The 13,363-nt window shown below is 45.2% G+C and overlaps 1 protein-coding gene across 1 annotated transcript in view; it reads left to right on the top strand.

Moving 5' to 3' along the window:
* Nucleotides 1–13,026, top strand: part of LOC126417053 (uncharacterized) — a 111,825-nt gene extending 98,799 nt beyond the window's left edge. Inside the window, exon 4 of the mRNA XM_050084945.1 lies at nucleotides 12,413–13,026. Coding sequence (XP_049940902.1) covers nucleotides 12,413–13,026 — 614 coding nt within the window. The remainder of the gene's footprint in view (nucleotides 1–12,412) is intronic.
* The last annotated feature ends 337 nt before the right edge of the window (nucleotides 13,027–13,363 follow it).

Below are 13,363 nucleotides of genomic sequence, written 5' to 3'. Positions count from 1 at the left end.
CCGATCGGACGAAACTCGTTTCAGAATGTATCGAACGGTTGGACGTTTACGGGTATGGAGACAACCTCATGAATCCATGGACCCTGCATGTCAGCAGGGGACTGTTCAAACTGGTGGAAGCTCTGTAATGGTGTGGTGCGTGTGCGGTTGAAGTGATATGGGACCCCTGATATATCTAGATAAGACAGACAGGTAACACATACGAAAGCATCCTGTCTGATCACCTGCATCCATTCATGCCACTGTGCATTCCGACGGACGTGGGAAATTCCAGCAGGACAATGGGACACTGCACACGTTCAGAGTTGCTACAGAGTGTCTCCAAGAACATTCTTCTGAGTTTAAACACTTCCGTTGGCGTCCAAACTCCCAGACATGGACATTATCGAACATATCTGGGTTGCTTTGTCTCCAACCACTCGTAGTCTTCAGGATTTATGGTCAGCCCTGCAGGATTCATAGTGTCAGTTCCCTCCAGCACTACTTCAGGCTTTAGTCGAGACCATGCCACGTCGTTTTGCGGCCTTTCTGCGTGCTCACGGGGGCCCCACACGATATTAGGCAGGTGTACCACTTTCTTTGGCTCTTCGATGTAGTTTTGACAGCTGAACTTGTATATGGTTACCCATTCCCGCCGACCCGGTGAGTGCTTGTGTAGGCATCGTGAATGCAAGGCCGTCGGTTCTACAGGAAGTGACAAACTGTCTGGGGTGAGGGACCGAGGAAGGGCCATAAAACTCCACCTCGCCAGCCGAGGCACTGTTGACCTTGAGTTTGTGACACCTGCACAGAGCGACACTTGTACGGAGAGGGAATGTGTTGATATTTGCACGGAGTCCAGGGCATTGTAGGTAGTGGACAGGGTGTTCCAGAAGCAGGATACACCAGCCTGTCCGCCGCTACTTGCAATATATTCTGGGGAAGGCCAAATTTCCTGCACAAAGTTCGCTGTGTCCACACCAGTTCGTAGTGTGAGTGGCTTTCTCCCAGAGTTCAGTACTGCAGTTGACCTCTGTCTGGGTTTTAGTTTCACTGAGATGATCAGATGGAAGCCTTCACTGATTTACAATGGGCTTCAGTACGCAGTGGACTATACAAACAAACAAGAAGTAAATTCCTGGTGTTGTGTAAACTTTAAAAAGAGTAACTGCAAAGGAAGAGCACCACATAAAATAATATTGCTTTAGGGAAAGGTAGCCACCTTTGTATTCCAGATGAATCAGCAAATGAAGTGCGAAAATATTTTGTCAGCACAAAGAAGCGAACAAAAGAAGACAGTCGCTACAATTTCATCAGTTTACATTGAAGATGTAGGGCAGCTCTTGAATCGAGGCCACGGCTCTGTAACACTGTTATCATCACATAGAAGTTCGAAACAATCCTTACGTCACATTAGACGAATATATATGGAAACTGCAAAAGATCCCACCGATTATGGAAGAATATTCTTCCAAGAAAACAATTTACTGATGAATCATGGTAACAATTTCTTACTCTCAGATGATAACAAGGGATTGAATGACAGAATACTAGTGTTTGTTCGGTTTTGGGAGGTGTTTCCAGTGGTAAACTGTGTTTATCAAACTGAGAATCATTGTTTGTGGATGGAACGTTCAAGAGTTCGAGTAAGCAGTTTGGACGGTTGTTTATACTCTACGACGGGGAGAGGGGGGGGGGGGGGGTGTCGAAAAGTTTCTAGCCTAACAAATAAAGTATATTTTGCCTAAAGTTCAGTATTGATCACACCATTTATGTTCCAATGATATAGGTAACCGGTTTCGGTTATTTTTACATAACCATCATCAGACCCATGGCTTCCTTAGGATGGTAGGCGGAGCTCTCCTCACTGCTACGCAGATCAGTTGACTGCGTAGTGATCAAGACTGAACTTAAGTCAAAATATAATAATTAATTGATCACTGTTTTCCAAAAATGTTTACCAAAAAAATTTAACAAATAAAAAATGACAAATTTCATAATACCAATTTATTTTTTAATATAATACCCGTGTACACTAATACACTTGCAGGAACGCTCAGATAACTTCTGCAAACCACTAAAATAAAAGGTCTTCGATTTCGAGTCCAACCAAGCGTTCACAGCATCAATCACTGCATCATCATTGTCAAATCGTCGTCCTTTGAGGTCTTTTTTTTTACGTTTGGGAAAAGAAAAAAATCTGATGGAGCCAAATCTGGAGAATATGGTGGATGACGTAACAAATCGAACCCTCAATCACGCAGAGTTTCCAGTGCTGCGAGGGCTTTGTGCTTCGTTGCCTTGTCCTAATGCAAAAGAGCTCCGCACGCCAATTTTCCAGGCCTTTTTTGCTTTATCTTTTCTCTCAAACGGGGCAGGAGGGTGCAATAGTATGACGCACTAATAGTTACGCTCTTTTGCAAGTAATCAATCATAATAACCCCTTCTTCATCCCAGAAGACCGGTGCCATCACCTTACCGGTTGATTTTTGCACCCGGAATGTTTTTGGGGTAGGGAATGCAGCATGTTTCCATTGTTGTGACTGCTGTTTTGTCTCAGGATCAAAGCGGTGAACCCAAGTTTCGTCCATTGTCACATACCCTGCAAGAAAGCCATCTTCAACCGCTTCAAACTGGCGGACGATTTCTTCACAACACTGCACACGCTCCCGTCTCTGACCTGCATTCAAGTCTTCCCGGACTCACCGAGATGAAACGTACCGCTTTTCCCAAAATATCTACAATATTATGAGCACGTCCATGGGAGATTCCAAAGGTGGTTTCAATCTGCTGCAACGTTGTTCGACGATCTTGCAAAATCGTATCGTGAATTGCAATCACTGTTTCATCAGTGGCAACGGTGACAGGCATTCCGCTCCTTGGCGCATCTTCAACACTCGTTCTTCCACGTTTGAAGTCAGACATCCAGTTTTTCACTGTTGCATAAGACGGAGCACTGTCCTTAAAAAAGTGTATTCCGCATGTCCTCCGCGATGTACTTGGGCGTCATACCCTTAAAATGAAGATATTCGATCACAGCACAGTTCTTCGTTCTCTAAATATTCGCCGTTTTGTTTACACTACGGTATATAACGGATCCTAGCGGCAAAACTAACGAAGTTGGAGCCGCGAAATTTGACCTGCATACCCACAAAGGCTCACCATAAAAGAAGGTGGTGTTTTTTGTGCGAGACACAACGGTAACTATCTCGAACTAGAAACTTTTCAACCGTCCCTCGTACATCGACCTTAATAGTTCTTGGCAGGAAACAAACATCATTTCAGTTGTTCACGCTTTGCTGCGAAATAAAAAGCGAGAAACACATGAAAGTTTTTAGAAGCTTATATTGTAACAAATAAGCCCTCGGTCACAAATATTAAGTCAAAAATTGACCTGGTTTCGACGCTACTATGAGCGTCGTCTTCAGGATTAGACTAACTGTACTAAAACATTAGGTATGTAGTACATTAATAAAATTAAAGTTTGTACTGACTCGAAGACTTGCAACCCTTGTCCACAGTACGCGCAGCTCTTAGCGGCTCGCCATCTGACAAGTGTTCATGACATCGCCTTTCTCGCTGAGATCTTTTTTAATATGTGCCTTGTAAGTACTGCATCTTTTCGAGTCAGTACAAACTTTAATTTTATTAATGTACTATATACCTAATGTTTTAGTACAGTTAGTCTAATTCTAAAGACGACGCTCATAGTAGCGTCGAAACCAGGTCAATTTTTGACTTAATATTTGTGACCGAGGGCTTATTTGTTACAATATAATTCTGACACGGTCACTAAACCTTAGCAGCTACGTTCAAAGTTTTTTGAAGCTATTAAAACTAACATGCCTGGATGGAACTCTATCTCTGATGCTGCACTTCGAAATTACCATCGTCCAAGCAGCTAACAGTTTGTTTCTTAGAACAGAGATTACTGGTTGCAATCATCATTTTAATCAACGTTTTTGGAAACAAGTCCAGTGTTGCAGCCTCTTTCCAGCCTATAAGAAAAACGAGGAAATACCATGTCACATAATAACGTACTCTGCTCTAGCACACCTTCCCCTGGAAATGTCGGACGATGGGTGGCTGTGTATCCAGGAGGGCACGTCTAAAAAACCGAAAGCTTCAGAACTTTCAAGACAAATTTTTACAACAGTGGTTCGATAACAAACGTATGCCTCGAGAGATTTGGAATTGCAGTGAAAGGCACTATCGCACTAATAACGTCTCAGAATGATGGAACGCAGAATAAACACATTAAATCAGAAGTTCATCTGAATGTTTACTCATTAGTGAAAAACCAGTCTGGCGACTAATTTTAAGCTTTGATGGGAAAAGAGGAAGAAAGTCAGCAGCGAAGACTGATGAAATTATTGTAGAGGCCGTAAAGAAATTGCAAACTGATGGGAACTTAGAGTCACTTCTGATTTGTATGGCCTACGTACAGAAATTACAGTGACGAAGAAAACATCAGAATCATTGAAAAATTTGTAAATATTGAAAAGTGTTTTAATATAATCATTGGCAGTCTTGTAAATATTGTAAATAAATTTAATGGGTCGCTGAAAAAGACAACACCTTGCTGTTCACTGGAAATGACTCAAAGACGGCTAAATGTCTCTTTAAATTTGTAAAACATTCCCAAACTTGGACTGACAAGAGTATCTCAAAGGCCAAACTTTTCCTTCGGTATATTCGCAGCATTGGAAGAGCAGCTGTGGTGCACTCAGCCTCGTGATGCCAATTGAGGAGCTACTCGGCCGAATAGTAGCGGCTCTGGTCACAGAAAACCGTCATCATGACCGGGAGAGCAGTGTTCTGACCCCACGCCTCTCCTATCCGCATCCTCAGCTGCGGATGACACGGAGGTCGGATGGTCCCTATGGGCCACTTGTGGCCTGAAGACGGAGTGCTCTTGGAAGAACAGTCGAACGGAATGTTCGGTATTCTGAAAGGAGGATGTAAGATGAACATCAACAAAAGCAAAACGAGGATAATGGAATGTAATCAGGTGATGCTGAGGGAATTAAATCAGGGAATGAGACACTTACAGTAGTAAATGAGTTTTGCTATTTGGGAAGCAAAATAACTGATGATGGTCAAAATAGGGAGGATATAAAAAGTAGACTGTCAATGAGAAGAAAAGCATTTCTGCAGAAGGGAAATTTGTTAACATCGAGTATAGATATAAGAATCAGGAAGTCCCTTCTCAAATGGAGTGTAGCCATGTATGGAAGCGAAACATGGACGATAAACAATTTAGACAAGAAGAATATAACCTTTTGAAATGTGGTGGTACAGAAGAAAGCTGAAGATCGATCACGTAACTAATTATGGGGTACTGGATAGAATCGGGGAAAAGAGTACTTTGTGGTACAACCTGACTAAAAGAAGGGATCAGCTGGTCGGACACATTCTGAGGCTTCGAGGGATCACCAATTTAGTATTGGAGGGAAGCATGGGAGACAAAAATCGTAGAGAGGCCAAGACATGAATACTGTTAGCAGATTCAGACGTATATAGGTTGCAGTAGTTACTCAGAGATGAAGAGGCCTACACAGGATAGAGGGCATGGCGAGCTGCATCAAACCAGTCTTTGGACTCAAGACCACAATGATAACAACAACATTCGCAGCATTCGCCTTGAGAGGATCTTAGAATGAAAACCTGTAAGGGCGGATACCGAACACAGGCAACTGACACGCAATTAAATCAATACTTTCTCCCTCCGTTAGAAGATGAGAAAATCGGCATCGAACTGATGAAGACAAAATAAATTATAACAAAAAAGTTGCTGGTCGCAGTTTTGCAACCTTTTAAAACTAATTCCCAGTAACACATGTCGTACACTATAGCAGGGCTGTTGAAGATGTTAGTATGTTGCCGTAACTATTTAATCTCTGATATTGCTTTATTTAACCATTAATGTCTTAAGACACTCAAACGTGTGTTTCTGAATTCGCTTATAAGGTGTAATACGTGTATGAGAAACGCAGCGCCTTCAACAACTTAAGTAAAACTGCCGGACAAAACTGTGCAATGACACAACTACCATTAATTAACGTTGTAAATTTTAAGAATAAATAATAACCACGAATCTTCTATCATGGTAGCAACTCACTTTATTGATGAACATGCTAAAGTAATAACGCTTCTCGCACGTGATATAAAACAAAACCGGAAAGGAAAGAGACACAAAATAAATTCGAAAAGCGTCGATCATGTTTTCCCATCTGTTCTGCAGTATGTCTCTCGTGGAATCAAACTCCATGGCGTTCAAATAAAACGAAGTAAATTATTGAGTATGAACTTGGCGATTGCTGTTTTGTTCAGGTGCACACGCACAGCTATTAAGGCACGTGTTTCAACAAAACTGAGTACCAGAACCTTATCAGCTGTTGTTGGTGTTGTCTTGATAGAACTGGCAAAAGTGCACAGCGCATCGAAGGCGCACATGCGAAGAGCAGCGTTCGCGTCTGACTTACTCTGCCGCAGCCGGCGCTCAATGCCGATTGGCGCAAGCTCCAGGAATCATCGTATGTCGGCTCGACTTTAGATCCCAAAACGATTTGGCCATATTGGAGAAACAATCACGTCTAAGAAAGTTCTTAATCAGCTGGCCCAGGGTTCTTTGCACCATCAAAATATTACAAGAGGCGTCGAACGTCACAAGTTACCAAGCTCTTTTCAGCTTGCAAAGGATTGCTCAATTTCACTGATCTTCTTGTTATGTTGACAGCGTGGAAACTCCACTACAGTTACATCTTGCACACCTACTGTGTGAAGTTTGAGTGATTAGTTTCATAGTAAAACTAGTCTCACAGACATCTGCTTCCTCAACGTAAGCTTTAACGACTTCACAAGTCTGTCGATGTTTAGACTTATACGTACATGCTGCTTTTTTACGGAATGCAGAGAACGAAATCCACCCACAGAAGCTCACTGACAGACTCCAGCTTAACAGTTTGCATTAGAATTAGAATTACTCGCAAAGTGGTACCAGACATTGATCATTTCGTGAATTCATTGACATACGTATAAATAAAATGGTAACGAAATATAAATTTGTCAATTTCAATTTCGTCCTAAAATGGCAGTCAACATAAGGCTGCAACTGTCATAAGACATACCATGTTTCTTAATCAGCTGCCCCTCGGCTCTTTGCATCATCAAAATATTACAAGAGATGTCGAATTTCATTGTCAGTTTTCATTATGTTGAATTTCATCGTTAGTTTTCATTAATACAACAGTCTTAGAAAGAAATTTGCCACGAGACGCATTAGTGAGCCACCGTGAAGCGATACTTCGTTGCTCACTTGCGTTGTGAGAGTGGGCGAGCAGGCTGTGCTGAACTGCTACACTTCTTAGTGCGCCTGTCTGTACCCGCGAAAAGCCGGTTAGCCTAGCATGAGTCCGAGGCTCCATGCGTGCGAGTGTCACTCCATGCAAATGTCACTACCCAAACCCCATGACCTTGAGGCAAGTGAGAAGCGACCAAAACATTAGCGGCCTTTGAGCGGGTGAAATAGGGCACTTACACAGACTGGACGGGGTCGTACATAAACGCCAATATCAAAAAACTTTTGAACCCAAATAGAATACAGAGTCGATTGTGTTCATACCATTCGCCATTTAGATCTCCGCACAGCTTGAAGCTACATACGAGGTCTAAGTGGAACGAGTTACAAAGTATGGCTTGAGTAATACTAAAGTTTAAAGGTCGATTAGCTGAGAAAGTCCAACAGAGAGAGAGACTGTTACAGCTGAACGAAAGTTACATTTGCTGTGATTTCTTTTCACTGGCGTAAGGTTTTAAATAACATTTTCAGAGAAAACGTCTCACACTCGCAAATGATTTCGAAAATTTGACCAAAACTGTGAACAAATACAATACCATTTTTATAAAAGCTGTAACTGTTTAATTAAATATGCTGTAGGCAAATGTTGATATCGAAAATCAGTGATTTAAATCCACCTTTTGTGTGTTTCTTTGTTGGTTGGAAATTTAAAAATGTAAGGCTTATTGGTGTCGTAGTAAGTACCGGCGCAGAGAGGAGCACTAAACACGTTCACCATTATAAATATTAATACTCAACTGCTAGAGATAGTGTACGTCCCACGCTACTAAGCACAAAAAACAGATGATCTAATAAACCACTAGCAAACGTCCAGTTTAATTATCGTCTACGTGATGTTAATTTCTACTATTTCCTTAAAAATAATGATTGTAATTACAAAAAGAATCGTGATAGTAAGACTTTTAAAGCTTTACCAGGACTGCCAACACCCGAGAGAAATAAATTATATACAGCGGTGTACATAATAAAAGTTGCCTAATTTCTCTCCCGATATTTTATGGGAAACTGGGGAAGCTGAGACTCCAGCCATTCATCGAGGCCACAGCTGACACCACTCCCGTGCCCTCGCCAGCTGTTCTTTGTACAGAGGATGGTGCTGCAGGCAATGCTTCGATCATGGTGCTGGTGATACTGTTAGATGATTGCTGGAAGTACAATTTGGAGGCCGTTGTGGTGGCAACGGCAGGACAGAAGCAGGGGCGCTATACCTGGATCAAAATAACAAAGAGACTAACAGCTGGTTGTCTACAGGGTAGCTACCATGACAACAATAAACCAGAGAACGAGTTTAGTCACATACTCTGTCCCGGCCACAGTTGTCACATCGCTCTGCTCGCTACCTCAGCTGCAGTCGACAATTGTGGTGTATAACGTAACTGTTAATGTGAGTTCTTTGCATTGCTTCTTTGTGCGGCACGTTCCTTTTGTGAATCTATAAAACTGCTCAGGAAAGCGATAAGGATCTAGTGGGCCTGCTTAGGGAATTCAATTTTGCACATTGACCAGAAAGGTACGATCGTATTTGGCTACGGAACTGCCCAACAGCTGCTGCCATAGCTATGCTGTGCATGCGCCTAATGGAGAACCAGCAACATCATCCCTTCCATCCTCAGCTGTAATCACTTTTTTAAAAAAATCCAGGTATAGTGGCACCAAATGCAGCGAGGTGGCGAGGCTGAGGCGTGGCAGGATTAAAATCGGCATGTTACAAGGTTTTTTTTGGGGGGGGGGGGACGATGCAGGAACGAAGGAGCTCTGATTAAATACAGACATATTGGTAGTTAGGTTAACAACGTAAATAATAGTGGTGAGAACACAAGTGTGTATCTGAATACGAAGTGAAACTCATTTCGTGTACGTGCAGGTTAGACGTTAAGATCAAAACGGAACTGGCACTGGAAGAAATGAGAATTAGGCTGTACAAAGCTGGAAAGGGAACAAATTTATGTAGGCAGCTTTTAGGAAGTATATCTTCTGTTGTCGGTGATGTACAGCTGAGTGGTCAGTGCGACGGAATGTCAACCCTAAGGACCCGGGTTCGATTCCCGGCTGTGTCGGAGATTTTCTCCGCTCAGGGACTGGGTGCTGTGTTGTCCTAGTCACCATCATTTCATCCCCATCGACGCGCAAGTCGCCGAAGTGGCGTCAAATCGAAAGACTTGCACCCGGCGAATGGTCTACCCGACGGGAGGCCCTAGTCACACGACATTTATTTACAGAGGGAATTGTATAGAAACGATTATTAACTGGACATACTGATTTCTGGGACTGAAGGGTGAGTATTTTCACTGATGGGCCAAAACATTGTCATTTCCGTCCACTGCGAGAGTGAATGCCACCTGGTGGCGTTGCGGAAATGTGAGGCAGTAGGGATGCTATAAAAGAGGAATACAGGAGAATGGAAATTCACTGTAGCGTCGATCTGGACTGCACATGGGGAAGTCCACTGACATAAGCAACTTCGACAAAGGGCAGATTGTTATGACCTGAACCCTTGCAATGAGCATCTCAGAAACGGTGAGGCTGATCAGCTGTTCGCGTGTTCCTATCATGACCCCTTTGGTTGTCATATGTGTCTGCCTTACAGCGGAATGTCGACGATATTCTTCAATCTGTTTCGTTGCTCTCCATGGCAAGCCATCCTGGGCTTTCATTTCAACAAGATAACGACCGCCTGCACACAGCGAGAGATGCTACTACTTGGCTTTGTGCTTGCCAAACCCCGCCTTGGCCTGCAAAGTGGCCAAATCTCTCCCCATTTGAGAACAGTGGAGCATTATGGGCAGGGCCTTCCAACCTGCGCCGGCCGGAGTGGCCGTGCGGTTCTAGGCGCCTGAGCTGGAACCGCGCGACCGCTACGGTCGCAGGTTCGAATCCTGCCTCGGGCATGGATGTGTGTGATGTCCTTAGGTTAGTTAGGTTTAAGTAGTTCTAAGTTCTAGGGGACTGATGACCTCAGATGTTAAGTCCCATAGTGCTCAGAGCCATTTGAACCATTTTGAACCTTCCAACCTGCTCCGTATTTGACGATCTAATGAGCCAATTGGACGGAATTTGGCACGATATCCCTTAGAAGGGTATGAAACAACTCGGCCAATCAATGCCAAGCCGAATAACTGCTTTTGTAACGGCCAGAGGTGGACCAACGCATTACTGATTTGCTCAATTTGTGGAGCTCTTTTACTTGAATAAATCATCCAATGTTTTCTGAAATGGTAATCACTTGTTTGTCTGTGCATATACATCACATCTACCGAAATCTTTCCAACTCCTTTGTGGTGCATCTCACAGTGTATATTGAACACACCCCTTCCTCCTCCTCCTCCTCCTCCTCCTCCTCTCTGTGTTCACCTCTTGCTACCTCTGCCTGTCCACATCTCCTCCCACCTTTACCTCTGTCTCTTCATCTCCTCCTCCTGCTCTCTTTGTCCATTTCCTCCATCCCCTCACTTGACCATATCTCCCTGTCCCCTCTAACCGTATCCTTCTCCTCCCATTTCCATCCCTGCCTCCCCCACATCATTTTCCACAGTCCACTACCCCTCTAAAACTTCTAACTTCCTCATGCTTCTCTCCCTACTCCCCTCTCTGTCCATTTCCACATCCCCTCACCCTTTCCATCCCCTCCTCTATACGCATCAACCTGTCCCCAGCCATGCTCATCGGCATGCATAGCCCCTGCAATACAGTTCAATAAAGCAGGCTGATACTATTCCCACAACATGCCTTTCATGCAGGACACGCTTCACGTCAGAGACTTGAAAATCATTTATTCGCCCCTGACATACAGGATGCCATGCAAAGGAGGTTGATAAAGCAGGCAGATGCTACTCCAACATATCATGCCTCTCCTGCAAGGCAACCTACATGTTGGGGCCTGGAAAACCATTTCTTGCCGCTGACATGCAGACTGCCCTGAAAAGCAGGATAATTTGGCAAATCAATGCTGTTCCCACACAACATGTCTGTCTGTGCAGGGCAGCCTGTATGCCAGGGGTGTGAGAAAAACACTTTTTTTTTGCTCATACCTCCAATCCTCTTGTAGCTAGGAATTTCTAAACCTCACAGTGCTGATACTCACGTGGTCTGCTGTTTCTGTGCCAAATTTGGTTACGGTCGATGCAGGGGTTTGGGAGGAGATCCAGTACCGATACACATACATTCTGTTTATATATGAGGGTTGGAACTTATACATTGTGGTCAGAAAATGTCTGAAACTCTTGTAGGGATGTTGCAGGGCAGGTTTTACTGAGATATGAATGTTACAAAAATAAATTCGATACGTTACAGTCTGCCGCCGGCAGTGCTGCGAGGCGGTCACGCGCCAGAGCGCTGCGGGCGAGGCGCGCACGGTGTGTTTGTGTTTACTTCGGCCGCTGTAAGTGCCGTTTTCCTTCTAGACCACCATGGCGCACAACTATCGGAAGAAGACATTACGTTTCAACTTTTGTTCCGACTTCGCCCGACCCAAGGCCCTGGAGGTAGAACGGTTTATACGCGATGAAGTTAAAATACCACCAACGGATCTAATTGGTATCCACTTGTCCATAGTTAGCAGTACCGTCTACGTCAAAATGATCAACGATGCGGCGTGCGACAAGGTGCTTCAAGAGGCAAAACGTGGACTGCGCTTCTGTCATTCCGACGGCAACGTCGGACCCGTTACCGTCGATCACGCAGGTCCCGGCACACGGACGATAAGGATCTTCGAACTGCCGTTCGAACTACCTGCAGACGTCGTCATCGAGGCGCTCCGTCCCTATGGCAACGTTCTGGAACATGTTGCCGAACGATGGGTCCAATTTCAGACCTATCCAGTTTTAAACGGTGTTAGACAGGTCCGCATCGAGTTGCAGAAACACGTGCCTTCCTATCTACGTATCGGAGGCTGCCGTGCCATTATAATGTACGACGGCCAACCTCGGACCTGTTCCGGTTGCGGGAAAGAAGGTCACCTACGGTCTGAATGCATTCAACGACGTGTCGCGCAGCTCCCGTTGTCGGAAGCGTCCGTCACACCCACGATGACCGCCCTACCGGTCACTTACGCAGCGGCTCTTGCCACGTCTACAGTTTCGTCCAGTCCGTCGCCCGGTCCTTCCGATCGGCACGTCCCACCGTCCCAGTCACCAACGGACGGTACAGACGTCCCACCTGACAACCTTGCCGCCGAACAGGCTCCCGCACCGGACGCTGAGGAGACCAGTACATCTTCACAACACCTGTTTGACAATTTCATTGTACCTACCGACGCCTTCGAACCAGGTCGACGCTCCTCCTTGCCGTCGTCCGACACTGAGGAACACGTGCGCAAACAACGCTCGCCACGTAGGCGCAAACGCCGTCGCCGTTCACCCACGGGATCTCAGAGCGTTGCCACCCGCGACGACGAAGACGACACCCAAGCAGCCGACATTTCCACGCAGAGGTCGGCGGACAACTTTCACGATGAACAAGACGTTTCGCAGGACGGGACCACTATGGAGGTCGCCACGCACAATGTAACAATCGGTGCGCCGGTTGAGACGCCTGTCTCCCCGCCGACAACTCCAGATCTCTCTCACCACGACGCAATTCCCATGGACATTGGACAGACCCACGGCACAGGAGCATGGGCCGACGACATTGAGGAAGGTACGCCCCCTCCTCCGGATGAGTTACCTCCGCCGGACGAGGCTACCTGTTAACATCAAAAGCGAGGCATTGCAGCTGATGGGACGGGACTTCCTGTCGGTGCCCTCCTCTTACTTCCCTTGGTGATGGTAGATGCGCGTCCACCACCACTGAAACAAACATACCGGTTTGCCACACTGAACATCAACATGATCGGCACTGCACCCAAACTGCAACTCCTATGTGACATGCTTCGGGCCTCTGACGTCGACGTCGCCCTTCTTCAGGAAGTACGCGTTGCCACACTACCACCAGTCTACGGCTACGACTCATACACGTCCACATGTGATCAATCAGGGCGTGGAGTGGCTTTCTACATACGCGAAGGAATCCCACTCACGGACACGACAA

The sequence above is a fragment of the Schistocerca serialis genome, chromosome 8 (assembly GCF_023864345.2).
Source record: "Schistocerca serialis cubense isolate TAMUIC-IGC-003099 chromosome 8, iqSchSeri2.2, whole genome shotgun sequence".
NCBI lineage: Eukaryota > Metazoa > Arthropoda > Insecta > Orthoptera > Acrididae > Schistocerca > Schistocerca serialis.
The sequence above is the reverse complement of the archived record's forward strand: the minus strand, read 5'-3'. Positions and strand labels throughout refer to the sequence as shown.